A 25,921-nucleotide genomic window follows, 5' to 3' on the forward strand; every position below is an offset into this window, starting at 1 on the left:
GAGTTTGTGCTACAGGATGCACATTTCTGAATGAAAAAGCTAGCCTTAGCTTTCCTGTGTATATTGGTTCCTAAATTCCCTAGAAAGTTGCATATCGCAGGGGCTATTCAATGCTAATGCAGTACGCCACAGGATGTTTTTGTGCTGGTCAAGGGCAGTCAGGTCTGGAGTAAACCAAGGGCTATATCTGTTCCTGGTTCTACATTTTATGAATGAAGCATGCTTATTTAAGATGGTGAGGAAGGCATTTTTAAAGAACAACCAGGCATCCTCTGCTGACGTGATGAGGTCAGTATCATTCCAGGATACCCCGGCCAGGTTGATTAGAAAGGCCAGCTCGGTCGTTTGACCGCAGACCCATTACGGATGCAGGCAATGAGGCAGTGATCGCTGAGATCTTGGTTGAAAACAGCAGAGGTGTATTTGGAGGGCAAGTTGGTTAGGATGATATCTATGAGGGTGCCCATGTTTACGGATTTGTACCTGGTAGGTTCATTGATCATTTATGTGAGATTGATGTTATCTAGCTTAGATTGTAGGATGGCCGGGGTGTTAAGCATGTCCCAGTTCAGGTCACCTAGCAGCACGAGTTCTGAAGATAGGTGGGGGGGAATCAATTCACATATGGTGTCCTGGGCACAGCTGGGTGTAGAGGGTGGTCTATAGCAAGCGGCAACAGTGAGAGACTTTTTTCTGGAAAAGTGGATTTTAAAAATTAGAAGCTCGAATTGTTTGGGTAGAGACCTGGATAGTAAGACAGAACTCTGCAAGCTATCTCCACAGTAGATTGCAACTCCGCCCCCTTTGGCAGTTCTAACTTGCCGGAAAATGTTATAGTTAGGGATGGAAATGTCAGGGTTTTTGGTGGTCTTCCTAAGCCAGGATTCAGACACGGCTAAGACATCCGGGTTGGCAGAGTGTGCTAAAGCAGTGAATAAAGCAAACTTAGGGAGGAGGCTTCTTCTTCTTCTTCATGCTTGAAACCAAGGCTTTTACGGTTACAGAAGTCAACAAATGAGAGCACCTGGGAAATAGGAGTGGAGCTAGGCACTGCAGGTCCTGGATTAACCTCTACATCACCAGAGGAACAGAGGAGTAGAATAAGGCTACGGCTAAAGGCAAAATAACTGGTCTTCTAGGACGCTCGGAACAGTGAGTAAAAGGAGCAGCTTTCTGGGCGCGGTTGATTAGATTCAAGGCATAATGTTCAGACAAAGATATGGTAGGATGTGAGTACATTGGAGGCAAACCTAGGCATTGAGTGATGATGAGAGAGATTTTGTCTCTGGAAACATTTAAACCAGGTGATGTCACCATGTCATGTGGGAGGTGGAACTAAATGGTTGGTTAAGGCATATTGAGCAGGGCTAGAGGCTCTACAATGAAATAAAACAATAATCACTAACCAGAACAATAATGGACCAGGCATATTGACGTTAGGGAGAGACATGCATATCCGACTAATCATAGGGGACCATGAGTGGTTGGGCTGGCTGGAGACACGGCGATTCAGACAGCTAGCAGGCCGGGGCTAGCAAGCTAGCAGAAGGGCCTTAGAGGGACGTCGCGACAGAGGAAAGTCTGTTTTATCCTCGTCGTGCGGTTCTGTCAATAGACCAGTCAAGATGGATTAGTAGGGTTCCGTGTAGCAGAGGGGTCCAGTCTAATTGGCAAATGGATCTATTCAGCTAACAGTCCAATATGCTCTAGAAAGCTAGTGTGCCACGGCTAGCAGGCTAGCAGATGGGCATTCAGGGGACGTCGCGACGTATGAGCTGGTTGAGTAACCCCCTCGAGGAGATTAGGTCGGTAGTCCAGTCGTGAAGAATCGGCGGGGTTCTGTACCTCGTACCGACAGTAAAAGGGGTCCAGGCCAGTTGGCAAAATAGGTATTGTAGCCCAGGAGTGGTTGATGGACCTCTTCAGCTAGCCAGGAGATGGGCCTAGCATGGGCTAGCTCCAGGCTAACTGGTGCTTGTTACGGGACAGAGACATTAGCCAGGGATAGTTACTCAGATTGCAGATAGCTAGCTGCGATGATCCAGGTGAGAAGGTTCGGAGCTTGCGGTAGGAATCCGGGGATATGGAGAGAAAATAGGTCCGGTATGCTCTGGTTTGAATCGTGTTGTATAAACTGGCAAGAGCTTTCCAGGCTAAAGGTAGCTGATGACCGCTAGCAGTGGTTAGCTGACTACTAGCTAGTAGCTAGTTAGCTGGCTAGCTTCTGTTGGGTGATTCCGATTCAGGTAAAGAAAAATACTTTAGAAAAAAGCAGATCCTCACCACAGTGGGTGAGGCGGGTTGCAGGAGAGTATTTTGAAGTTGAGGTTTAGACAAATATTTGAAAAGATATATACATGGGACACGATAAGACGAAGGAGAAAGACCTCTGACTGCTACGCCATCTTGGATATAATACTACCACTGTTGGGTCGTCAGCAAACTTGAAGATTGAACTGGAGACGTGCATGGCCACGTAGTCATGGGTGAACAGGAAGTACAGGAGGGGACTGAGCTTGGGCCCCCTTGTTGAGGATCAGTGTGGCGCAGGTGTTGTTGCCTACCTTGACCACCTGGGGTCGGCCCGTAAGCAAGCCTAGGACCCAGTTGCACAGGGAGGGGTTCAGACCCAGGGCCCTTAGTGATGAGCTTGGAGGGCTCTATGGTGTTGAAGGCTGAGCTGTAGTCGATGAACAGCATTCTTACAGCTATTCTTCTTGTCCAGGTGGTATAGGGCAGTGTGCAGTGCAATGGTGATTGCGTCGTCCATGGATCTGTTGGGACGGTATGGACATTTTAGTGGGTCTAGGGTGTTGGGTAAGGTGGAAGTGATATGATCCTTAAGTAGCATCTCAAAGCACTTCATGATGACAGTTACCTTCGCATTCTTGGGTACAGAAACAATGGTGGACATCTTAAAGCAAGTGGGGACAACTGACTGGGATAGGGAGAGATTGAAATATGTCTGTAAACACTCCATCCAGCTAGTCTGCACATGAGGACGTGGCTTGGGATGCCATTTGGGCCAGCAGCTTTGCGAGGGTTAACATGCATGAATGTCTTACTAACGTCGGCCACGGAGATCGGGAGCACACAGTCCTCGTGAGTGGTAAGTGCCCACATCTGCAACTAGGTGTTGTTTTACTTGATGCAGATGAAGGTCTTTAGCTTGTCGGACCTCTTTAGGTATCAATATATCTGATAAGATATTGAATTTGGCCTTTACTTCTATAGCCTAGAGAACTGCATGGAATAACAACATTATAAAATTAGGAAAGGTTTGACTGGTCCTGTAAACAGGTGAGCGGAGGAGATTTAGTTCATCTTTGTCCAGTGACATGGCTAAAACTACAGTCCAAAAATGTATCGTTGGCGTCGCACAGCAAAACGGAGAACACAATCATGTTTGTGAGAGTCTCCCCTTTCCATAGAGTGGTGATAATAGTTTTCTAGCTCAAACTGTTCGGACGCTACAGACGGTTTTGTGAAAAGACAGATTTTCGAGATGTCTTGTGTTCTGACAAACACTGCTCTAGCTCTGCCACCTTTCACCGCAGATGCGGCAGTGCGACATCCATGGTGGATTGAGACACATCCAATGCAAAAAAACGGATATCTCTAGCTTAAACTGACAGATTTTGATGGGGACGCACCGGTGCGTCAATCGACTATAGGGGGTCAGTTTAAGTGCAACAATGTTTTTTGGATTCAAATAATGCACTTTCAGCAGGATATAGCGATTATCTTAACGCTATCAAGGCATTGGGAAACTCACCCCTGTGGTGGTCCTCTCTTCCAGTCAGAGACATCCACAGCTTGGTCATCCATTCTGTCTGCCACGCCCACGGAGGGGTATACAAGAGCGTAATCTCCAACAAGGTGGGCAAGGCCACCTGTTACGCCCATCTCTATGTGACTGGTGAGGAATCCCAGATGATTTTTTGATAATATTACTTCAATCCTACAGGTATAATGCATTTTGGTACAGTTATAATGCATTGTAAGACATTTTCCATTGTCATCTGCATGTATGGTCCTCATATTGCCGAAGAACCATTTTAAGTCAGTTGACATTTCATTAACTTTGTGAAGAGAGTATAGTCTGTTGCTGAATCCCAAATCAACCCATATAGCCCCTACCTCCATGGTACTCTTGTAGATCTGAAAGAACCTGATAGGTTTAAGCAACACAGCAATTACATAGGTTTGCCTTGCTTTGCCTCGACTAGGTAGAATTTTCACCATAGAGCACGCAACTATCCAATTGTTTCAGATCTAGAGGCGGGGCTAGGGGTTGATTTGGTATGTTGATGCATGCACAAAAAGGTGATATCACCACGGACCATTAACTTGAATTACAGTGTTAATGGGATTATGCGCCTTGTGTTTTTAACAAAAGTTCAAATCTATGATCAAATGCATTCGATTTAGCTATTTACTGTAGGGGATGTGATAAAGGGATACTGTATAATATGAAGGTTAATGAACTCTTAAAATTGAACTCTTATTTATGTGAAACACTTGTAGTGTGAAATTATATATCTATTACTGTTTCAGACGTTCTTCCAGACCCTCCAGATGGGCCCCCAGTAATAGAGGCTGTTACTGGCAAGACGATAACCCTGTGCTGGAAGAAACCCCGGAGGCTGGATCCCTCTATTGGTCATTTTCTTTTCACTGGCATTACTGTCATTCAATATAATATGGATTGTGGAGCCATGGTTTCCTGTATTTCAAGAGCTAGGGCTGCTAGACAGATGTAACAGCACACAAAAAATATATGTAAAAGTGAAGAATGATATATCTTTACTGCATTTAGATTTACCAAGTCATAGTTTAAAATTGAAAGCACAGCACCAGGGGGAATAATTTATTGTTTAAAGAATATTGAATAAGATGCGGCTGTGGGTAGATGGTATCGGTAATGCGGTTCAAACAAATCTGCAATGTGGGAATATAACAGTTCCAGCACATCTGAATTGCATTTTGTTTTGCTATCACATCCACTGTCCTAATAAAGGAAAACGTCTAGTACACATTCAATTGAATTTTGTTTGAATGCCATTTCATCTGCCATCTGCACAGCTGGTCAAAGTCAATCCTCTGTCTACATGCGTTCACATATTGAAAAGGTATATATGTTTGTCGTTGCAGATCCCAACACGTTGATGTATGCCATCCAACAACAAGTGCTGGGCTCAATCCAGTGGACCATCATAGCATCCAGTTTGAAAGAGCCTTGCTACACAGTGACCTCCTGCTCCAAAGGAGTCCGCTACACCTTCAGGGTCTTGTCAATCACCACCAAGGCCTTTAGCAAACCCTCTCCGTCCACAGACCCAGTGCAACTTGTCGACAGAGGTATGAGCCATCAAGTGAGGGCAACATGAATCGATGACACTGTGCTTATGTTGGTTGGTGGCAGGGGCTAATAACTAAATGAAAGCATGGCTTTCACTCTCTCCTTGTCCAAAGACTGCTAACAAAGCAAGGAAACAAATATGTAAATTCTTTATTTGGATCAACTATCCCTTTACATGATTGTATTTCTCCCAAGGTCCATATCTTCAGGAGGCTCCAGTAATAATTGATAAGCCAGACATGGTGTATGTGCAGGAGAACGAGTCAGTCAGCATCACTATCACTCTGAACCACATCAACGCTGCAGTAATCTGGAAAAGGCAAGTCACGCACTGGATCACTACACCTGATAGTCTAATGTACAGTTATATACTGAGTGAATAAAACATTAGGAACACCTGCTCTTTCCATGACAGACTGACCAGATGAATCCAGTGAAAGCTATGATCCCTTATTGATGTCACTTGTTAAATCCACTTAAGTGTAGATGATCAGTGTAGATGATGGAGAGGAGACAGGTTAAAGATTTTTAAGCCTTGAGTGAATTGACTCATGGATTGTTTATGTGTGCCATTCAGAGGACGAACGGGCAAGACCAAAGGTTTAAGTTCCTTTCAACAGGGTATGGTAGTTGGTACCAGGCACACCGGTTTGAGTGTGTCAAGAACTGCAACGCTGCTGGGTTTGTAACACTCAACAGTTTCCTGTGTGTATCAAGAATGGTCCACCACCCAAAGGGCATCCAGCCACTTCAAAGTAAAAATAATGACCTGGACTAAAATATTCAAAATTGGAAGAAATTTGGTTGGAGGCAAGTGATTCTCGTCTGTGGTAAATTTCAAGACTCTACAGGGTAAAAATAGCCATTCAACCAGTTTTGAAAAGAGAAAACAGAACATCCTGCTCCATTGTAAAGTGCAAGGGTGCCAACATACAATACAACTGTATTAACATGGATATTTTTAAGCAGATGCTTTTCATTTAAATATACAATTCAACTCATATTCACTATGCAGTGCATTCGGAATGTATTCAGACCTCTTCACTTTTTCAACATTTTGTTACGCTAGTCTTTTCTAAACTCGAACAAACTACTTGTTTTACTCATCAATCTACGCACAATAACCATAATAACAAAACAAAAACTGTTTTTTAGAAATGTTTGCTAATTTATGAAGAAAAAAAAACCTGAAATACCTTATTTACATAAGTATTCAGACCCTTTGCTATGAGACTCGAATCTGAGCTCAGGTGCATCCTGTTTCCATTGATCTTCCTTGTGAGGTTCCAACGACTTTATTGGAGTCCATCTGTGGTAAATTAAATGGATTGATCTTGATTTGGAAAGGCACACACCTGTCTATATAAGGTCCCACAGTTGACTGTGCATGTCAGAGCAAAAACCAAGCCATGAGATTGAAGGAATTGTCCGTAGAGCTCCGAGACAGGATTGTGTCGAGGTACAGATCTGGGGAAGGGTACCAAAAAGTTTCAGCAGCATTGATGGTCCCTGCGAACACAGTGGCCTCCATCATTTTTAAATGGAAGAAGTTGGGAACCACCAAGGCTCTTCCTAGAGCTGTCTGCCCAGGCTAAACTGAGCAATCGGGAGAGAAGTGCCTTGGTCAGGGAGGAGACCAAGAACCCAATGGTAACTCTGACAGAGCTCCAGAGTTCCTCTGGGAAGATGGGAAAACCTTCCAGAAGGACAACCATCTCTGCAGCACTCCACTAATCAGCCCTTTATAGTAGAGTAGCCAGATGGAATCCACTCCTCAGTAAAAGGCACATGACAACCCACTTAGAGTTTGCCAAAAGGCACCTAAAGGACTCTCAGATCATGAGAACAAAAAGTCTCTGGTCTGATGAAACCAATATTGAACTCTTTGGCCTGAATGCCAAGCGTCACATCTGGAGGAAAGCTGGCACCATCCCTATGGTGAAGTATGGTGGTGGCAGCATCATGCTGTGGGTATGTTTTTCAGTGGCAGGGACTGGGAGACTAGTCAGGATCGAGGGAAAGTTGAACGGAGCAAAGTACAGAGGGATCCTTAATGAAAACCTGCTCCAGAGCGCTCAGGAACTCAGACTGGGGTGAAGGTTCACCTTCCAACAGGACAACAACCCTAAGAACACAGCCAAGACAAGGCAGGAGTGGCTTCGGGACAAGTCTCAGAATGTCCTTGAGTGGCCCGGCCAGAGCCTAGACTTGAAGCCGATCGAACATCTCTGGAGAGAACCTAAAAGAGCTGTGCAGCAAAGCTCCCCATCCAACCTGACAGAGCTTGAGAGGATCTTCAAAGAAGAATGAGAGAAACTCCCAAATACAGGTATGCCAAACTTATAGCGTGGTACCCAAGAAGACAAGCGGCTGTAATCGCTGCCAAAGGTGTGTCAATAAAGTACTGAGTAAAGGGTCTGAATACTTATGTAAATGTGATATTTAAGTTTTTTATTTGTAATACATTTGCAAAAATGTGTAAAAACCTGTTTTTGCTTTCTCATTATGGGGTATTGTGTGTAGATTGATGAGGGGAAAAAACGGTTAAATCCATTTTAGAATAAGGCTGTAACATCACAAAATGTGGAAAAGGTGAAGCAGTCTGAATACTTTCCGAATGCACTGTGTATGACCCATGTGGGAGTCAAACCCACATGCTTTATGTTGCCAAAACCATGCTCCAACACATTGAGCCATTAATCAACTCTTGCAGCTGGCCTTCTTGTTTGCTCTACCACAATTGAATCCACAAAAATGCAAAAATGTAATTTTAATACCAAGGACTGTAGGATAAAACAATAAAATGTGTGAAACAGTCACACAACAAAAGTTCTTACCCCCAAAAAGTAGCAACACCCCAACAATGGGATTTGTAAGTTGCCTTATTGTTCTCTGCGTTCAGGAGAGGAGTGGTCCTTGCCACCAAACATGGGCTGTATGAGATGAGTATGCCCGATGACGACCAGCACTCTTTGAAGATCCTGAGGGTGAAGAGTGGCGACTTGGGTCAGCTGATGTGTGTGGCCTCCAACAAGTTTGGCAGCGACTCCTGCATCTTTAGTGTGGAAATGGCAGGTGAGTGTAATAATGATGGATTATGATAATGATTTGGATTTTTGGATATATCACTAATAACAGGCACTCAAAGAACTTTCCAATGTTTTGAAAGGGGAAACTCATATAATTAACAACAGTTATGGCCATTAAAAAGTTAGCTACTCTTTCAAAATGCCTTTCTGCAGCAAGGTACATTGTAAGGACATTTAGTTTGCGTCGTGTTTCCTTGCAATGATACTTTAAGTATCGAGATACTGAGTATTGTGAAAAATCAAACACATTCTCGTGTTCCCTATCTGTAGCACCGCCAACCTTTGAGACAATCATGGAGGATGTGGATGTGCACATGGGAGATACGCCTCGTCTGGCTGTGGTCGTGGAGGGCAAGCCCATTCCCGACATCATGTGGTTTAAGGTGCATAAATTGAGACACAAACATATGAGCGTTTTATATCATTGGAACCCTTTATTAATTTCACCCTCATGCCTTGTAGTTACTCAATAGCTAACAAGATTGATAACCAGAATGTAGGTACTCAGCTGGTAAGAAGGTACATAAACAATGACTGAATTGTAGTGAGAGGAAACTGTCCACATTATGTTTCAAATAAGTTTCTAATATAGTAAGTGCGTAATTACAAGTAACATTGACATTCTATGTAATCATTTTACTATATGCATGTTTATTGTTATGAAGAAAAAAAATATTACATTCAGAGTGACTTATTGTGACTTGGTTTCAGGATGATATATTGTTGTGTGAGAGTAGTCACATCACCTTTGTGTATGACGACAACGAATGCTCCCTCGTGGTGCTCAACACAAGTCCGGAAGATTCAGGAGTGTATACCTGCACAGCCAAGAACCTGGCTGGCTCTGTGTCCTGTAAGGCTGAGCTCACCGTGCACACAGGTAAGCCTCTCCGTACTCTTTAATCAAATATGCTTTCCAGTGTTGACGCAAAGGCGTAGTCGTGTAAGCAAATTAATTAAAGGGACATTTCACTCCAAAATTAAAGTTTGTCCAATGTTTTCAGACCTCAAAAGTAGATGAATTACGAGATATGTCCACAACCTAGGCCATCAGTTGTGTCGATCCAGCAATATAACTTAATCCCCAAGTGAAAGGGTGCTTATCTTTTCCATTTATTTGAGGTGGAGACAGCCGGATCTACATAACCGATGTCAAAGGACGTGGATTCATTTTGAGGTCTGAAAACATTAGATAAACTTTAATTTTTGGAGTGAAATGTCCATTCAGCATTGCTTATGCAGATTTCTCTGAAACTGACCCACTGCTCGCACCTCATACTACTCACCAAGGACACGTATTAGTCAGATTGTTGAGATGCAGCTACAGTACGCAGAGGCTGATGTAAATTAAAGGTTGGGAATGTGATTAACTCAGGCCCAGAATACTATGACATATCGGCCTGTAATTAGGCTGCATTGTAATTGTGTGTCCTCACTTTTACGTTGCCTTGCAGTTAGAGAAGACAAGGAGGATTCAATGGAGGACGAGGAGACCATTCTCAGGAAGATGCGCCGGCTGACTGACTACTATGACATCCACAAGGAAATCGGGAGGTGAGGCACCAGTTTGTAAAGAAAGCTAGGAAGAAGAAATATATATACACATACATATACATACACTGAGTGTACAGAACATTAGGAACACCTGCTCTTTCCACGACATAGACTGACCAGGTGAATCGAGGTGAAAGCTATGATCCCTTATTGTCACTTAAATCCACTTCAATCAGTGTAGATGAAGGGGAGGAGACATGTTAAAAAACGATTTTTAAGCCATGAGACAGTTGAAACATGAATTTTGGATATGTGCCGTTCACAGGGTGAATGGGCAAGACAAAAGATTAAAGTGACTTTGAACGTGTTATGGTAGCAGGTGCCAGGAGCACCGGTTTGAGTGTGTCAAGAACTGAAACACTGCTGGGTTTTCCTGTGTGTATCAAGAATGGTCCACCACCCAAAGGACATCCAGCCTTCTTGTCACAACTGTGGGAAGCATTGTAGTCAACATGGGCCAGCATCCCTGTGGAACGCTTGATACCTTATAGAGTCCATGCCTCAAAGAATTAAGGCTGTTCTGAGGTGCACAAGAGGGTGCAACTCAAAATTAGGAAGGTGTCCCTAATGTTTTGTGCACTCAGTGTATGTTTACAGTGGGGCAAAAAAGTATTTAGTCAGCCACCAATTGTGCAAGTTCTCCCACTTAAAAAGATGAGAGAGGCCTGTAATTTTCATCATAGGTACACTTCAACTATGACAGACAAAATGAGAAAAAAAATCCAGAAAATCACATTGTAAGATTTTTAATGAATTTATTTGGAAATTATGGTGTAGGTGAGTAGGTGTGGCCATTCTTTTGACTGGCACTACATGTAAATGTAAAACCAACAAATCAATTCCTAATTTTGTATTAATTGTAAGAACTGTTTCCTTATAAATGTTCTAATTATTAAGTAATGCTTATAAATAATGAAATATGTGTTTCTGTTTAGAAATTGTTGGTTAATGCTTTTACATGAAAGTGACTGTAAAATGTTACATCCTAATCAATAACAATATTTTTTTAGAGGAGCTTTCTCCTATGCAAAACGAGTGACGCAGAAAGTGGGGAAAATAGAGTATGCTGCCAAGTTCATATCTGCCCGAGCCAAGAGGAAGGCCTCTGCACTTAGAGAGATGAATCTGCTGTCTGGGTTGGACCACGAGAGAGTCCTGTATTTCCATGATGCCTTTGAGAAGAAGAATGCAGTCATCATTGTCACAGAGATGTATCCTTTTCAGAGTTCATACTCACTGGTGCCTTTTACACAGTATTCCATTTGACTTGAAGAGTGGGGAAAATTGAAGGTATAACAGTCTATATTTTTTGTAGATGCACAGACACACTCACAATCCTGTGTTTGCATATTTGTTTCCGTCATTCATCTCCTGTCATAATTATGAAATATTTCCAGTGTCATAAATCTCCTTGATCAATGCATAAAGATGCAACGAGGAACTTCTGGAGAGGTTTACAAAGAAATCTACAGTGATGGAGTCGGACGTGAGTTGGTTACTGTGTGCTTGGAGGACACTTAATTATGGGATCATGAGTAACAGGGACCCCTATTGTAAGATCCTTGAACTCGTCTTTACCAACTTGGCACCTAGAATTATTATCAAAGGAAGACCAACCAAGTAAATCCACACACTTTTACAGGGATAAGTGGGACCTTGGGTAACACTTGATATGATCAAACCACCCTGTTTCTCTTATTGTATAAGAATGTGTCTCCCATAACATCTTTACAAAACGTAACATAATGACAGTAACATAACCCTTGGTATACCTGCAGATCCGCTCCTGTATGAGACAGCTGTTGGAGGGTGTGGACTACCTTCACCATCAAAATATCGTCCATCTGGATATCAAGGTAAACGTCTTTTTAGTTAAAAGAGTTTTAAGGTCAGGCACCTCAGGCTGAAATAACATTTTTGCATCTACCTATCAATTCTGAGATTTGTTGGTATTTTGGTCCATTTAATGAGTTTTTTCAAAAAGTAAACATAAAAATGCCAAAAATATATATTTTATTTTGTTTATCATACTACTGTCATTAACATTTGAATGAATTTTAACCACTTTAAAATGGACATACATCTGTAATTTCAAAGCTCACTACATTGCATTCCACATAATTCCGAATCCCATTTCACAGAGAATGTTACCTTTATTTCACTAGGCAAGTCAGTTAAAGAACACATTTTTATTTACAATGACGGCCTGCGGGGACAGGGTCTGGGATTAAAAAAATAACAAATAAATTAATTATAGGATAAAACACACATCACGATGAGAGACAACAACACTACATAAAGACAGACCTAAGACGACAACATAGCAAGGCAGCAACACATGACAACACAGCATGGTAGCAACACAAAACATGGTAAAAACATTACTGGGCGCAGACAACAGCACAAAAGTCAAGGTAGAGACAACAATACATCATGCAAAGCAGCCACAACTGTCAGTAAGAGTGTCCATGATTGAGTCTTTGAAGTTTCATTTAATTTTAGTTAACCTTAATTTAACCAGGTAGGCCAGTTGAGAACAAGTTCTCATTTACAACTGCAACTGGGCCAATGTAAAAAAAAGCAGTGCGACAAAAACAACACAGAGTTACACATAAACAAACATACAGTCGATAACACAATATAAAAAGCTATGTACAGTGTGTGCAAATGTAGAAGAGTAGGGAGGTAAGGCAATAAATAAGCAATGGAGGCAAAATAATTACAATTTAGCATTAACACTGAAGTGATAGATGTGCAGATGATGCTGTGCAAGTAGAGATACTGGGGTGTGAAAGAGAGAGGATAAGTAACAATATGGGGATGAGGTTGGGTGTGCTATTTACAGATTGGCTGTGTACAGGTACAGTGATCGGTAAACTGCTCTGACAGCTGATGCTCAAAGTTATAGCGGGAGATATAAGACTCCAACTTCAGTGATTTTTGCAACTCATTCCAGTCATTGGCAGCAGAGAACTGGAAGGAAAGGCGCCCAAAGGAAGTGTTGGCTTTGGGGGTGACCAGTGAAATATACCTGCTGGAGCACGTGCTACGGGTGTTGCTATGGTGACCATTGAGCTGAGATAAGGTGGGGCATTACCTAGCAAAGACTTATAGATGACCTGGAGCAAGTGGGTTTGGCGGTGAATATGTTGCGAGGGCCAGCCAACGAGAGCATACAGGTTGCAGTGGTGGGTAGTATATGGGGCACTGGTGATAAAATGGATGGCACTTTGATAGACTACATCCAATTTGCTCAGTAGAGTGTTGGAGGCTATTTTGTAAATGACATCGCCGAAGTCAAGGATTGGTAAGATAGTCAGTTTTACGAGGGTATGTTTGGCAACATGAGTGAAGGAGGCTTTGTTGCGAAATAGGAAGCCAATTCTAGATTTAATTTTGGATTGGAGATGCATAATGCGAGGAAGGAGAGTTTACAGTCTAACCAGACACCTAGGTATTTGTAGTTGTCTACATATTCTAAGTCAGAACCGTCCAGAGTAGTGATGCTCGTCGCGCGGGCAGGAGCGTGCAGCAATTGGTTGAAGAGCATGCATTTAGCTTTACTTGCATTTAAAAGCAGTTGGAGGCCTCGGAAGGAGTGTTGTATGGCAAAAAAGATCGTTTGGAGGTTTGTTTACACAGTGTCCAAAGAAGGGCCAGATGTATACAGAATGGTGTCGTCTGCATAGGAGGTGGATCAGAGAATCACCAGCAGCAAGAGCGACATCATTGATGTATACAGAGAAAAGAGTTGGCCTGAGAATTGAACCCTGTGGCACCCCCTTAGAGACAGCCAGAGGGCCAGACAACAGGCCCTCCGATTTGACACATTGAACTCTATCTGAGAAGTAGTTTGTGAACCAGGCGAAGCAGTCATTTGAGAAGCCAAGGCTATTGAGTCTGCCGATAATAATGTAGTGATTGACAGAGTCGAAAGCCTTGGCCAGGTCGATGAAGACGGCTGCACAGTATTGTCTTTTATTGATGGCGGTTATGATATCGTTTAGGACCTTGACGTGGCTGAGGTGCACCCATGACCAGCTCGGAAACCAGATTGCATAGCGGAGAAGGTATGGTGGGATTCGAAATGGTCGGTGACCTGTTTGTTAACTTGGCTTTCGAAGATTTTAGAAAGGTAGGGCAGGCTGGATATACTGTAGGTCTATAACAGTTTGGGTCTAGAGTATCTCCCATTTGAAGAGGGGGATGACCACGGCAGCTTTCCAATCTTTGGGGATCTCAGATGATACGATAGAGAGGTTGAATAGGCTAGTAATAGGGGTTACAACAATATTGGCGGATCATTTTAGAAAGAGAGGGTCCAGATTGTCTAGCCCAGCTGATTTGTACGGGTCCAGGTTTTGCAGCTCTTTCAGAACATCTGCTATCTGGAACAGCTGGGAGAAGGTGCTCTTATTCTCCATGGACTTTATATTGTCCCAGAACTTTTTGGAATTAGTGTTACAGGATGCAGATTTCTGTTTGAAAAAGCTAACCATAGCTTTTCTAACTGATTGAGTTTATTGGTTCCTGACTTCCCTGAAAAGTTGCATATCACAGGGGGCTATTCGATGCTAATGCACATTTTTTATTTTAGATAATATTTTATTTGGAAAAATGCACCAAAAATGTCTTTAGTATTTTACAGATACTGTGGAAATATTTAAACAAATATTTATCCTGGAGTGTCTTAAAGAAATAAAATAAAAACTATTTAGGCTGACTTCATCCAGTGGCCAGAAAAATGTATTTGCGTGGTATTCCAAATTTTTATGAGATATCACAAAATGTGCGTATTTTAAATTTTTTCATAAAAAAAAAAAGTTGATTGCGATATAACAGAATATCCCTATTAGGGTGTTGGGCCTGGCCTTAAAGATATCTCACAAAATGTATTCTGGGTAGTACTGTTTCTGTTTGTTTATTGCAAGTGTGCATTTAGACAAGAAATATGTCCCCCTGAATGCATACATTTAGTCAAAAACAAGATTTTGACTATGACCACTGGTCTTTATTCTGAACTCTGACCTTATCTTTGGGTTTCCTCCCTAGCCTGATAACATACTCATGGCAGACCACCATGGTGATCAGATCCGCATCTGTGATTTCGGCAACGCCATAGAGCTCACACCCGACGAGGCTCAATACTGCAAATACGGCACACCAGAATTTGTCGCTCCAGAAATTGTCAACCAAACTCCTGTATCCAAGGCAACTGACATCTGGTAAAAATGCTGGAAGACATTAAAGTGTTTAAAACTTGATTCCCATCACAAATGGATCCTCTCTAATTCTCTTCTTTCTTTTCCCAGGCCGATTGGAGTCATCACATATCTGTGGTAGATACACATTAAATCTGTCTTAAATATGGTGTCTATGCAGTGATTACAAAACCAATCATTGATTCATAAGATGATTAATCACAATTTAAGCATGGAATTATTATGCACATGCACACTACAAGCCAAATGGATAAATAAACACCACATAAGTAATTGTTCATTCCTATTTTAATTACTATTAGAGACCCTGTCAAAAGGCCATATTTGCCCCCTCATGGACCTGTAATAAAATTGGAACATGGGTCTAGAATCAGTGAACAATTAGTGAGAGGAAGAGAAATTAACAGGTGTTTCTGCATTTCAGCTTGACTGGAGTATCTCCGTTTGCTGGAGAAAATGACCGCAGCTCCGTGCTCAACATCAGGAACTACAATGTGGCTTTTGAGGAGAGTATGTTCGCTGAACTGTGCCGTGAAGCCAAGGGATTCATCATCAAACTGCTGGTGGCAGACAGACTGTAAGTGAAACCTATAGATTTTAACATGTTCAGCCAAAACTTGAGATGTCCATGTGCTACTCAGAATGTCATGTCAGCTACATGCATTTGATTTAATTGTCAATGTTCCAGACAATTTTAGTTACGGATGTCAAGATAGGATTTGTCCTTAGGATGTTTCCTCTGTTCTTATACATTTGTGGGCTTCTTAAGACAAACTAGAAATCTAATGTAAAATGGTATCATGTCATCCCTTTAGTAGGCCTGATACACAGGAGTGTCTCCGTCATCCATGGTTCAAGGTGAGGCATGAGAACTTTGACTATGGACTCATGTGTGACGCATAACTTTAGGGCCCTGTTCTACGGAGTAATATATGCTAATCTATTCTGTTTTCATTTTTTCATAAAGACCCTTACCAAGGGGAAGGCCATAAGCACAGAGGCCCTCAAGAAGTTTGTGTCTCGCCGAAAGTGGCAGGTAAGGGATCTGTCAAAGCAACTTTATTATTATTATTATTATTATTATTATTATTATTATTATTATACAATTCAAGCCATGATTTTTATTTTTATCATATTCAGTCTAATATTTGTTTATGTCCATCTTTTCAGCGGTCCCTTATCAGCTACAAATCCAAAATGGTAATGAGGTCCATCCCTGAGTTGCTGAACGACTCATCCAGCCACATCTCCATCGCTGTTCCCCGACACCTCAAAGAGGGCTCACCCCCACCATCATCGTCCTCTGACTCTGACGAAGATATTGACGAGCTGCCCTTCATTCCAATGCCACTCACCATGGAGTTCTCCGGATCAAGAATGTCTCTGAATGAGATCCCGGACGATCAGGAAGGCACAGGCAGGCCAAACGGCCCCATTGACAGACCAGGATCAGCAGTCGCTCATGGCCAACAGAAGATGGTGAGTGAAACCACTGGGAGAGAGAAAGAGGCTGGAGATTCCGCAGGTAAAAGCCACACCAGGAAAAGGTCAACGCTAGAAAATGACAAGGGGTCTTCGGACGAGGAGGCTCCCGCAGAGTTGGTGCAAGTATCTGAGAAGGAAAGAAGGCCCTTGTGCAGAGGCTTGAGCTTAGAGTCAGATAAGCCAAAGGGAGGAACCAGAAGGGGGCCGCTGCGTAGAGGGGGCTCTGCCGACAGTGCGCTGCTACTCCACCTCGTACCAGAAGAGGGTGCAGAAGAGGAAACTCCGGAAAGGGGCCGGCAAGTCCTCAAAAAGACAGTATCCATGGAGCTGCCTAGGAGGAGCACAAGCCCAGGGCCTCTGAGTCAGGAGGACTATGCTCTCAAACTGGAGCTGATGCGGCAGAGGCTACTTCGAGGCGGCTCTGTAGACAAGAAGATGAGCGGCCTGCGAGGACCCCTGCTGGAGACGCTGGGCATGGACGATGGAAAGCAGCGGTTGTCACTGGAACGCTACTCACACGCCCCCCGCTTAGGGGTTCCCCCATTAACCAGGGCAGCTTCCAGCGACCAGCCTGGAGAAGACGAGCCCAAACCCAAATTGCTTCGCAAGAGCGCCTCCTTCAGTCAAGGAGATGCAGAGCCCATTCCTCTGCACAGACGGTCCGGGGAGCCACTGGAGATCCCGCAGATAGAGGAGCGAAGACTCAAGGAGGCCATATCCATGTCTGCTCTCACTGAGCCATTCAAGAATGACTCACGCCCTGTGACTCCCAGGGAACCTTCCCCTAAACTTCCCATACCAAGTCCAGAGCCTGGGGAACAGGAGACAACAACCAAGATGGAGGACAAAAAGATTAAGACTGTGGAATCCATTGGCAAAAAAATGGATGGCGTGTCCACAGACAGTAATGCAGACCAGAGATCGAACACAGGTGGTTTCTCAAAGAAGAACATGAGCTTGTCAGAAGAAGCAATGATTGAACCAGAGTACGTGGATCTGAGGGAGCCTATCCCTACTTGGAGGGAGCCTAGCCCTCATGTGAGGGTTCTTACATTAGAGGAACCAATGGAAGAAGAGAAAGAAGAGATTGAGGAAAAAGAGACTGTTCCTGTAGATGATCCGAAAGCTAGAGAAGTTGAAGAAATACACAAAGAAGTACAAAAAGAAGTCAAAGAAGAAGAAGTGAAGGCACCAGTAAAATCTTCTGAGATGGTCATTACTACAAGCTCCATAAGGGTCACGCCAGCACCAGCATTTTCAAGAGCAGCAGATAATGTTGTGACTCCCTTTCCACCTACGTACGTCGCTCCCTCTTCACCTGCCCTTACTGTACTCCCAGACGGTAGGACCTCTGCGTACGCTAGCATAATGCAAACCATCATGGTCCCCTCGCTTCAGCCCCTAGTTAGCCCCCCATTAGCAGACTCCACCCCTGTAGTTGTTCCAGTCCTTGCTCAAGCCCCATTTCCAGCACCAACATTAATACCCACATCTACAACTGTCCCTGACCCATCAAAGCCAGTAACTCTGCTATCTACACCAGGGGAACACCCTGCTGTCTTTTCAAGGGTGGCATCCCCCGAGCCCAAGGAAATGAGTCCACCCAGGGTTTCCCCATGCCCCACACCCCAACATGAGCTCTCGCCAGGGGGACTAAACCTCCAGGACATTGCCTCAGAGGAAATATTCAAGGCACGCTTCAAAAAGCGTGACTCTTCCGTCATTCGAGGCCTGAAGCTTCTCAACTGGTCAAAGCCTGAGGAGAAACAAGTAGCCTCTTTGGACTCTGCCGAGTCAGGCGAAGATGTATACCGCCCTGGGCCCGTTGGAGCACCGCTTGAGTTTGTCCCTAGGAGACTGGAGGAGAAGTCCAAGTCGGTGCAGGATCTCCGCGAGGCCCAGAAGGATCAAGGTTTTATGAGAAGGCTCTCCATGCGCCTCAAGAGGACTCCGTCAGCCGAGCGCAAGATAGAAAAGCCAAATGAGGAAGAACCGGTGGCTCCCAGGCGCCGGCTCTCCTGGGCTCTCCCCGGCCGAAGAGGATCCCATTCTCAGGAGAGAAAGGAAGTGGAGATGATGAGGATGGATGGGGGAATGGAAGCCGAGGTGGAACAGGAGGTCAAGGAGCCAAAGAAGCCAAACGAGTCGCCAGTCATGGCCATGCGCAGGAAGATCGAGTCGACGGTGTCCGGAATATCCATGAGGATCCGCAGTGCCTCGGAGGAGAGGAAGGTAGCGGCAGAGGAGAGGGAAGCCAACAAGCCAGAGAGCAAGAAGACACCCCTGTTCTCTATTCTGCGCAGGTCGACTTCCGAGGGACGTAGCCTAAAGAATATGGCTGGACCCAGTGTCCCTCAGAACCAGCTGGGCTCTCAGTCAGGCACCGGAGCTTCCTCAGATTCCCTGGAGTCCATGTCCAGCGTCAAGTTGGAGACAGCATCAAAGGGTACGAGACTTCTACCAACATATAAATAACATTTCTTTAGAATGAACATGTTCCCCCTACACCTGAAAAGGTCATATGATTCATTTGAAGATGATTACTGAGCAGAATTAGACAAAACCAAACGTTACCAATTAACGCGTGTATTATCACTGTACAGAGACAATGTCACTATTCTGGAGTGGTACTAAAAATGTAATAAGAATCATACATTTTAACAATTATGCAAACCCTCCCACCCCCTTCCCCAACCAAACCTGTGTTCTTGCACACTGAGATACAAAAAAAGTTAATCTTAGTAAACATGCTTCCCTATGTGTGCTACCATCCCCTTTTTCTTTGTTACTATTTCTGTTGATTTAACTTTGTTATGTTTGTTCCCTCTGGTAGGGGCAGAGGGCGAACGTAGGTCCCGATGGGACCGTTGGGGCCTAACCAGAGGCAGCAAGAGAGACAAGACGGTCTCGCAGCCTGATATTCCAACGGCTATTGCCAGAGAAAATGGCTCCCTACGCTCTCGCTCCTACTCCAGACTGGCATCTGGTAATACTTAACGTCCCTCATTCCTTAAAGAGATTGTTCATCCAAATTTCCAGACCTGGTAATCTCAATTACATTTCAAAATAAGTATTCAGATATATTTTATTTGAAATGAAAAGTAGTTGAATATAAGTAGTGAAAATACTCAAATACACTTCCATTCATTTAACCCATGTAATTGAAAATATATTGTATTTGAAATAAATATTTGAAAATACTTTCAAATACAATTTGCTAGACTATTTGGTTAAAAAAAAAACATTCAAAAGTTTTGGGCTTTGTATTCGAAAAGCATTTAAAATACCAGATACTCAAACACACATGTATTTGAACCCAGGTCAGCAAAATTACAACATTTCATATTTGTTTCCTTACCCTAAAAGCACTCACTGGACAGGAAGAAACCGCAATCCATCATCATGTATCAAATTACCGGAGGGTTATGAGAATATTCAATCAACGTTCCACCAAACAATTTATTTTCAATCTCTTTTCTATTTTTAAATTAAATATACCTTTTGGTAACCCGCCTCACTCAATGTGACACGGATCCGCTATTTTTTTAGACCTTAGCTACTAGCTATTTAGTCATTGTTAGCCACTGCTAGCGGCCTTTACCTTCTGCACAGGCACCAACCGTTTTTTTTTAGCCTGGATAATACCTACCAGCCTCAGACAGTTTTTCTCCAAACCTTGGACCATTACTCCTGATCATCACAGCTGGCTAGCTGCCACCGAGTGACCCAGCCTGAAGCTAGCCCTGGCCACATCCTGGCCTACTCTGTGATCACCTGGCTACCCAGCCGAAGCCTCCCGGACACAGCAAGAATCCACTACTCCACCGGATACTTGCCGTAAGCTCTGGACCTTTGCAGCAGATCATCGCTGTTAGCTAGCTGCTACCGAGTGGCTAACGCCCCTGCCCCGAAGCTAGCACCAGTTAGCCGCAATCAAGGCGCTTCTCCCGGTTAGCAAACAAAATTACTACAACTACAACACCTCTTTCGCCATCTGGCCCGGACCCTTTGTCGACACGGCGCCCCGCCGTACCACCACGACTGGTCCGCAAACGTAATTCCATCCTCTGTTCCCTCAACCGGCCATTGCCGGACGTCGGAGCTGACGCTTCTCCTTACCCGGCCTGCTAACTTTAAACGCTGTGTCTCCCGCGGGCTAGCGTAGTAACGACTACCCTGCGGCTTCCCTGTTCCATCTATTGCTGTTCACTGCTGGACTGTTCAGTTATCACGGTACTCCATTTGGATATTTTTTTTTCGTTTATCTGTCGGCCCTATCCCCGAACTCAGGCCCTGTGTGTAGTTAACCAACCCACTCTGCCCATTCATCGCCATTTTACCTGTTGTTGTTCTTTTAGCTGATTAGCTGTTGTTGTCTTATTCATTGTTGTCTTCGCTAGCTCTCCCAATCAACACCTGTGATTGCTTTGTGCATTGCTTTATATCTCTCTCAAATGTCAATATGCCTTCTATACTGTTGTTCAGGATAGTTATCATTGTTTTAGTTTACAGTGGAGCCCCTAGTCCCACTCTACATGCCTTAGATTCATCCTTTGTCCCACCCCCCACACATGTGACGACCTCACCCAGTATAACCAGTACGTCCAGAGATGCAACCTCTCTTATCATCACTCAGTGCCTGGGCTTACCTACACTGTACCCACACCCCACCATACCCCTGTCTGCACATTATGCCCTGAAACTATTCTACCATGCCCAGAAATCTGCTCCTTTTATTCTCTGTCCCCAATGCATTAGGCGACCAGTTTTGATAGTCTTTAGCCGTACCCTCATCCTACTCCTCCTCTGTTACTCGGGTGATGTGGAGGCACTTTCATTTGTTGACTTCTGTAATCGAAAAAGCCTTGGTTTCATGCATGTTAACATCAGAAGCCTCCTCCCTAAGTTTTTTTTTTTTAACCAACCCTGCCAACCCTGATGTCCTTGCCATGTCTGAATCCTGGCTTAGGAAAGCCACCAAAAATTCTGAGATTTCCATACCCAACTACAACATTTTCCGTCAAGATAGAACTGCTAAAGGGGGAGGAGTTGCAATCTACTGCAGAGAAAGCTTGCAAAGTTCTGTCATACTTTCCAAGTCTATGCCCAAGCAGTTCGAGCTTCTAATTTAAAAAATACATTTCTCCAGAAATAAGTCTCTCACTGTTGCCGCCTGTTATACACCCCCCTCAGCTCCCAGCTGTGCCCTGGACACCAAAGGTGAATTGATTGCCCCCCATCTATCTTCAGAGTTTGTTCTGTTAGGTGACCTAAACTGGGATATGCTTAACCTAACCTGTCCTACAATCTAAGCTAGATGCCCTCAATCTCACACAAATCATCAAGGAACCCACCAGGGACAACCCTAAATCTGTAAACATGGGCACCCTCATAGATATTATCCTGACCAACTTGCCCTCCAAATACACCTCTGCTGTTTTCAACCAGGATCTCAGTGATCACTGCCTCATTGCCTGCATCCACTATGGGCCCGCGGTGAAACGGCCACCCCTCCTCACTGTCAAACGCTCCCTAAAATACTTCTGCGAGCAGGCCTTTTTAATCGACCTGGCCCGGGTATCCTGGAAGGATATTCACCTCACTTGGTCGTTCTTTAAAAGTAATTTCCTCGCCATCTTAAATAAGCATGCCCCTTTCAAAAAAATTTAGAACAGATATAGCCCTGGGTTCACTCCAGACCTGACTACCCTTGACCAGCACAAAAAACATCCTGTGGCAGACTGCAATAGCATCGACTAGTCCCCTCAATATGCAACTGTTCAGGGAAGTCAGGAACCAACACACACAGCCAGTCAGGAAAGCAAAGGCTAGCTTTTTCAAACAGAAAATTGCATCCTGTAGCTCTAACTCCAAAAAGTTTTGGGACACTGTAAAGTCCATGGAGAACAAGGGCACCTCCTCCCAGCTGCCCACTGAAGCTAGGAAACACTGTCACCACCGATACATCTACGATAATTGAGAATTTCAATAAGCATTTCTCTACGGCTGGCCATGCTTTCCACCTGGCTACCCCAAGCCTGGCCAACAGCTCTGCACCCCCCGCAGCAACTGGCCCAAGCCTCCACAGCTTCTCCATCACCCAAATCCAGATAGCAGATGTTCTGAAAGAGCTGCAAAACCTGGACCCGTACAAATCAGCTGGGCTAGACAATCTGGACCCTCTCTTTCAAAAATGATCCCCCGCCATTGCTGCAACCCCTATTACCAGTCTGTTCAACCTCTTTTTCGTATCGTCCGAGATCCCTAAAGATTGGAAAGCTGTCTTCAAAGGGGGTGACACTCTAGACTCAAACTGTTATGGACGTATATACATCCTGCCCTGCCTCTCTAAAGTCTTTGAAAGCCAAGTTAATAAACAGATCACTGACCATGTCGAACCCCACCGTACCTTCTCTGCTGTGCATTCCGAGCTGGTCACGGGTGCACCTCAGCCACGCTCAAGGTCCTAAACGATATCATAACCGCCATCGACCTGGCCAAGGCTTTCGACTGTCAATCATCACATTCTTATCGGCAGACTCAATAGCCTTGGATTCTCACTTGACTGCCTCGCCTGGTTCACCAACTACTTCGCAGACAGAGTTCAGTGTGACAAATCGGAGGACCTGTTGTCCGGACCTCTGGCAGTCTCTATGGGGGTACCACAGGGTTCAATTCTCGGGCCGACTCGGTTCTCTGTAAATGTCAATGATGTCGCTCTTGCTGCTGGTGATTCCCTGATCCACCTCTACGCAGACGACACCATTCTGTATACATCTGGCCCTTCTTTGGACACTGTTAACTAACTTCCAAACAAGCTTCAATGCCATACAACACTCCTTCAGTGGCCTCCAACTGCTCTTAAATGCTAGTAAAACTAAATACATGCTTTTCAACCGTTCGCTGCCCGCCCGCCTGACTGGCATCACTACCCTGGACGGTTCTGATCTAGAATATGTGGACAACTACAAATACCTGGTGTCTGGCTAGACTGTAAACTCTCCTTCCAGACTCATATTTAACATCTCCAATGCAAAATAAAATCTAGAATCAGCATTTTATTTCGCAACAAAGCCTCCTTCACTCACGCCGCCAAACTTACCCTAGTAAAACTGACTTTCCTACCGATCCTTGACTTCGGCGAAGTCATCTACAAAATAGCATCCAATACTTTACTCAGCAAACTGGATGCAGTCTATCACAGTGCCATCCGTCTTGTTACCATAGCCCCTTATACCACCCACAACTGCGACCTGTATGCTCTAGTCGGCTGTCCCTCGCTACATATTCGTCGCCAGACCCACAGGCTCAAGGTCATCTATAAGTCTATGCTAGGTAAAGCTCTGCCTTATCTCATCTCACTCGTCACGATAACAACACCCACCCGTAGCACAAGCTCCAGCAGGTATGTCTCACTGGTCATCCCCAAAGACAACATCTACTTTGGTCACCTTTCCTTCCAGTTCTCTGCTGCCAGTAACTGGAACAAATTGCAAAATTGCTGAAGCTAGAGACATATATTTCCCTTACTAACTTTAAACATCAGCTATCTGAGCAGCTAACCGATCGCTGCAGCTGTACATAGTCCATCTGGAAATAGCCCACCCAATCTACCTACCTCATACCCATATTGTTTTTATTTACTTTTCTGCTCTTTCGCAGACCAGTATCTCTACTTGCACATAATCATCTGCTCATTTATCACTCCAGTGTTAATCTGCTAAATTGTAATTACTTCGCTACTATGGCCTATTTATTGCCTACCTCCTCACGCCATTTGCACACACTGTCTATAGACTTGTATATAGACGTTTTTTTCTATTGTGTTATTGACTGTACGCTTGTGTATTCCCGTAACGATTTTCGTCCTCCTCTTCTGAGGAGTAGGAAGGATCGGACCAATGCGCAGTGTTGTACGTGTTCATGATTTATTTAACGGAACACTGAAATACAAACTAAAATGGGGAAAACAGGCTACCTAAGTATGATTCTCAATCAACGAGTGACAGCTGCCTCTGATTGAGAACCATACCAGGCAAAACACAGAAACATAGAAAAAAGAACACCCACCCCAACTCACGCCTGACTAAACTAACACAAAGACATAATAAAGGAACTAAGGTCAGAACGTGACAGTCCCCCCCCCCCCACCCCCAAAGGTGCGGAAAACCTAAACCTATAGGGGAGGGTCTGGGTGGGCGTCTGTCCGCGGTGGCGGCTCTGGCGCATGATATGGACCCTACTCCACCATAGTCTTTGCCCGCTTCTTTGCCCGCTTCAGTGGCGCCTTTAGAGCGGCGCCCCTTGCCGCCGACCTTGGACTGGGGACCCTTGCAGCGGGTCCCAAATAGATGGGAGACTCCGGCAGCGAAAGACGGCTCTGGCAGGTCCTGACTGACGGGCGGCTCTGGCAGCTCCTGACTGACGGGCGGCTCTGGTAGCTCCTGACTGACGGGCGGCTCTGGCAGCTCCTGACTGACGGGCGGCTCTGGCAGCTCCTGACTGACGGGCGGCTCTGGCAGCTCCTGACTGACGGGCGGCTCTGGCAGCTCCTGACTGACGGGCGGCTCTGGCAGCTCCTGACTGACGGGCGGCTCTGGCAGCTCCTGACTGACGGGCGGCTCTGGCAGCTCCTGACTGAGGTGCGGCTCTGGCAGCTCCTGACTGAGGTGCGGCTCTGGCAGCTCCTGACAGACGGCCGGTGCGTGGGGCTGCCGCCAGAGGCCTGGTGTGTGGAGGAGGCACCGGATGGACGGACCGTGGAGGCGCACTGGAGGTCTCGAGCACCGAGCCTGCACAACCTGTCCTGGCTGGATACTCCCTGTAGCCCGGCCAGTGCTGCGGGGTGGAAGAGACAGCACTGGGCTGTGCTGGTGAACCGGGGACACCGTGTGTAGGGCTGGTGCCATATACCCCGGGCCGAGGAGACGCACTGGAGACCAGATGTGCTGAGCCGGCACAGTCTCAACTGGGAACCGATGCCCACTCTAGCCTGGGCCGATACGAGGCGCTGCGATGTAAGCGCACTGGGCTATGCCTGTGCACTGGGGACACTGTGCGCCTCACGGCATAACACGGTGCCTGCCCAGTCAACCTCTCTCCACGCTAAGCACAGGGAGTTGGCTCAGTTCTCCTACATAACTTAGCCACACTCCCTGTGTGCCTCCGCCCTCCCAATACATTTTTGGGGCTGCCTTGCCAGCTGCTTT

The 25,921-nt window shown here is 44.9% G+C and overlaps 1 protein-coding gene across 1 annotated transcript in view; it reads left to right on the forward strand.

Moving 5' to 3' along the window:
* The window catches only part of spegb (striated muscle enriched protein kinase b), a 128,963-nt gene that overhangs the window by 88,705 nt on the left and 14,337 nt on the right, over window positions 1-25,921 (forward strand). Inside the window, exons 14-31 of the mRNA XM_021596902.3 lie at window positions 3,800-3,919; window positions 4,558-4,662; window positions 5,155-5,361; window positions 5,558-5,681; window positions 8,265-8,437; window positions 8,722-8,834; window positions 9,163-9,331; window positions 9,906-10,005; window positions 11,016-11,216; window positions 11,434-11,491; window positions 11,784-11,861; window positions 15,058-15,230; window positions 15,318-15,344; window positions 15,652-15,804; window positions 16,043-16,085; window positions 16,195-16,263; window positions 16,398-19,158; window positions 19,546-19,698. Coding sequence (XP_021452577.2) covers window positions 3,800-3,919; window positions 4,558-4,662; window positions 5,155-5,361; window positions 5,558-5,681; window positions 8,265-8,437; window positions 8,722-8,834; window positions 9,163-9,331; window positions 9,906-10,005; window positions 11,016-11,216; window positions 11,434-11,491; window positions 11,784-11,861; window positions 15,058-15,230; window positions 15,318-15,344; window positions 15,652-15,804; window positions 16,043-16,085; window positions 16,195-16,263; window positions 16,398-19,158; window positions 19,546-19,698 — 4,827 coding nt within the window. The remainder of the gene's footprint in view (window positions 1-3,799; window positions 3,920-4,557; window positions 4,663-5,154; window positions 5,362-5,557; window positions 5,682-8,264; window positions 8,438-8,721; window positions 8,835-9,162; window positions 9,332-9,905; window positions 10,006-11,015; window positions 11,217-11,433; window positions 11,492-11,783; window positions 11,862-15,057; window positions 15,231-15,317; window positions 15,345-15,651; window positions 15,805-16,042; window positions 16,086-16,194; window positions 16,264-16,397; window positions 19,159-19,545; window positions 19,699-25,921) is intronic.

This window comes from Oncorhynchus mykiss, chromosome 3 (genome assembly GCF_057628025.1).
Source record: "Oncorhynchus mykiss isolate SJ-2025 chromosome 3, ASM5762802v1, whole genome shotgun sequence".
NCBI classification, from domain to species: domain Eukaryota; kingdom Metazoa; phylum Chordata; class Actinopteri; order Salmoniformes; family Salmonidae; genus Oncorhynchus; species Oncorhynchus mykiss.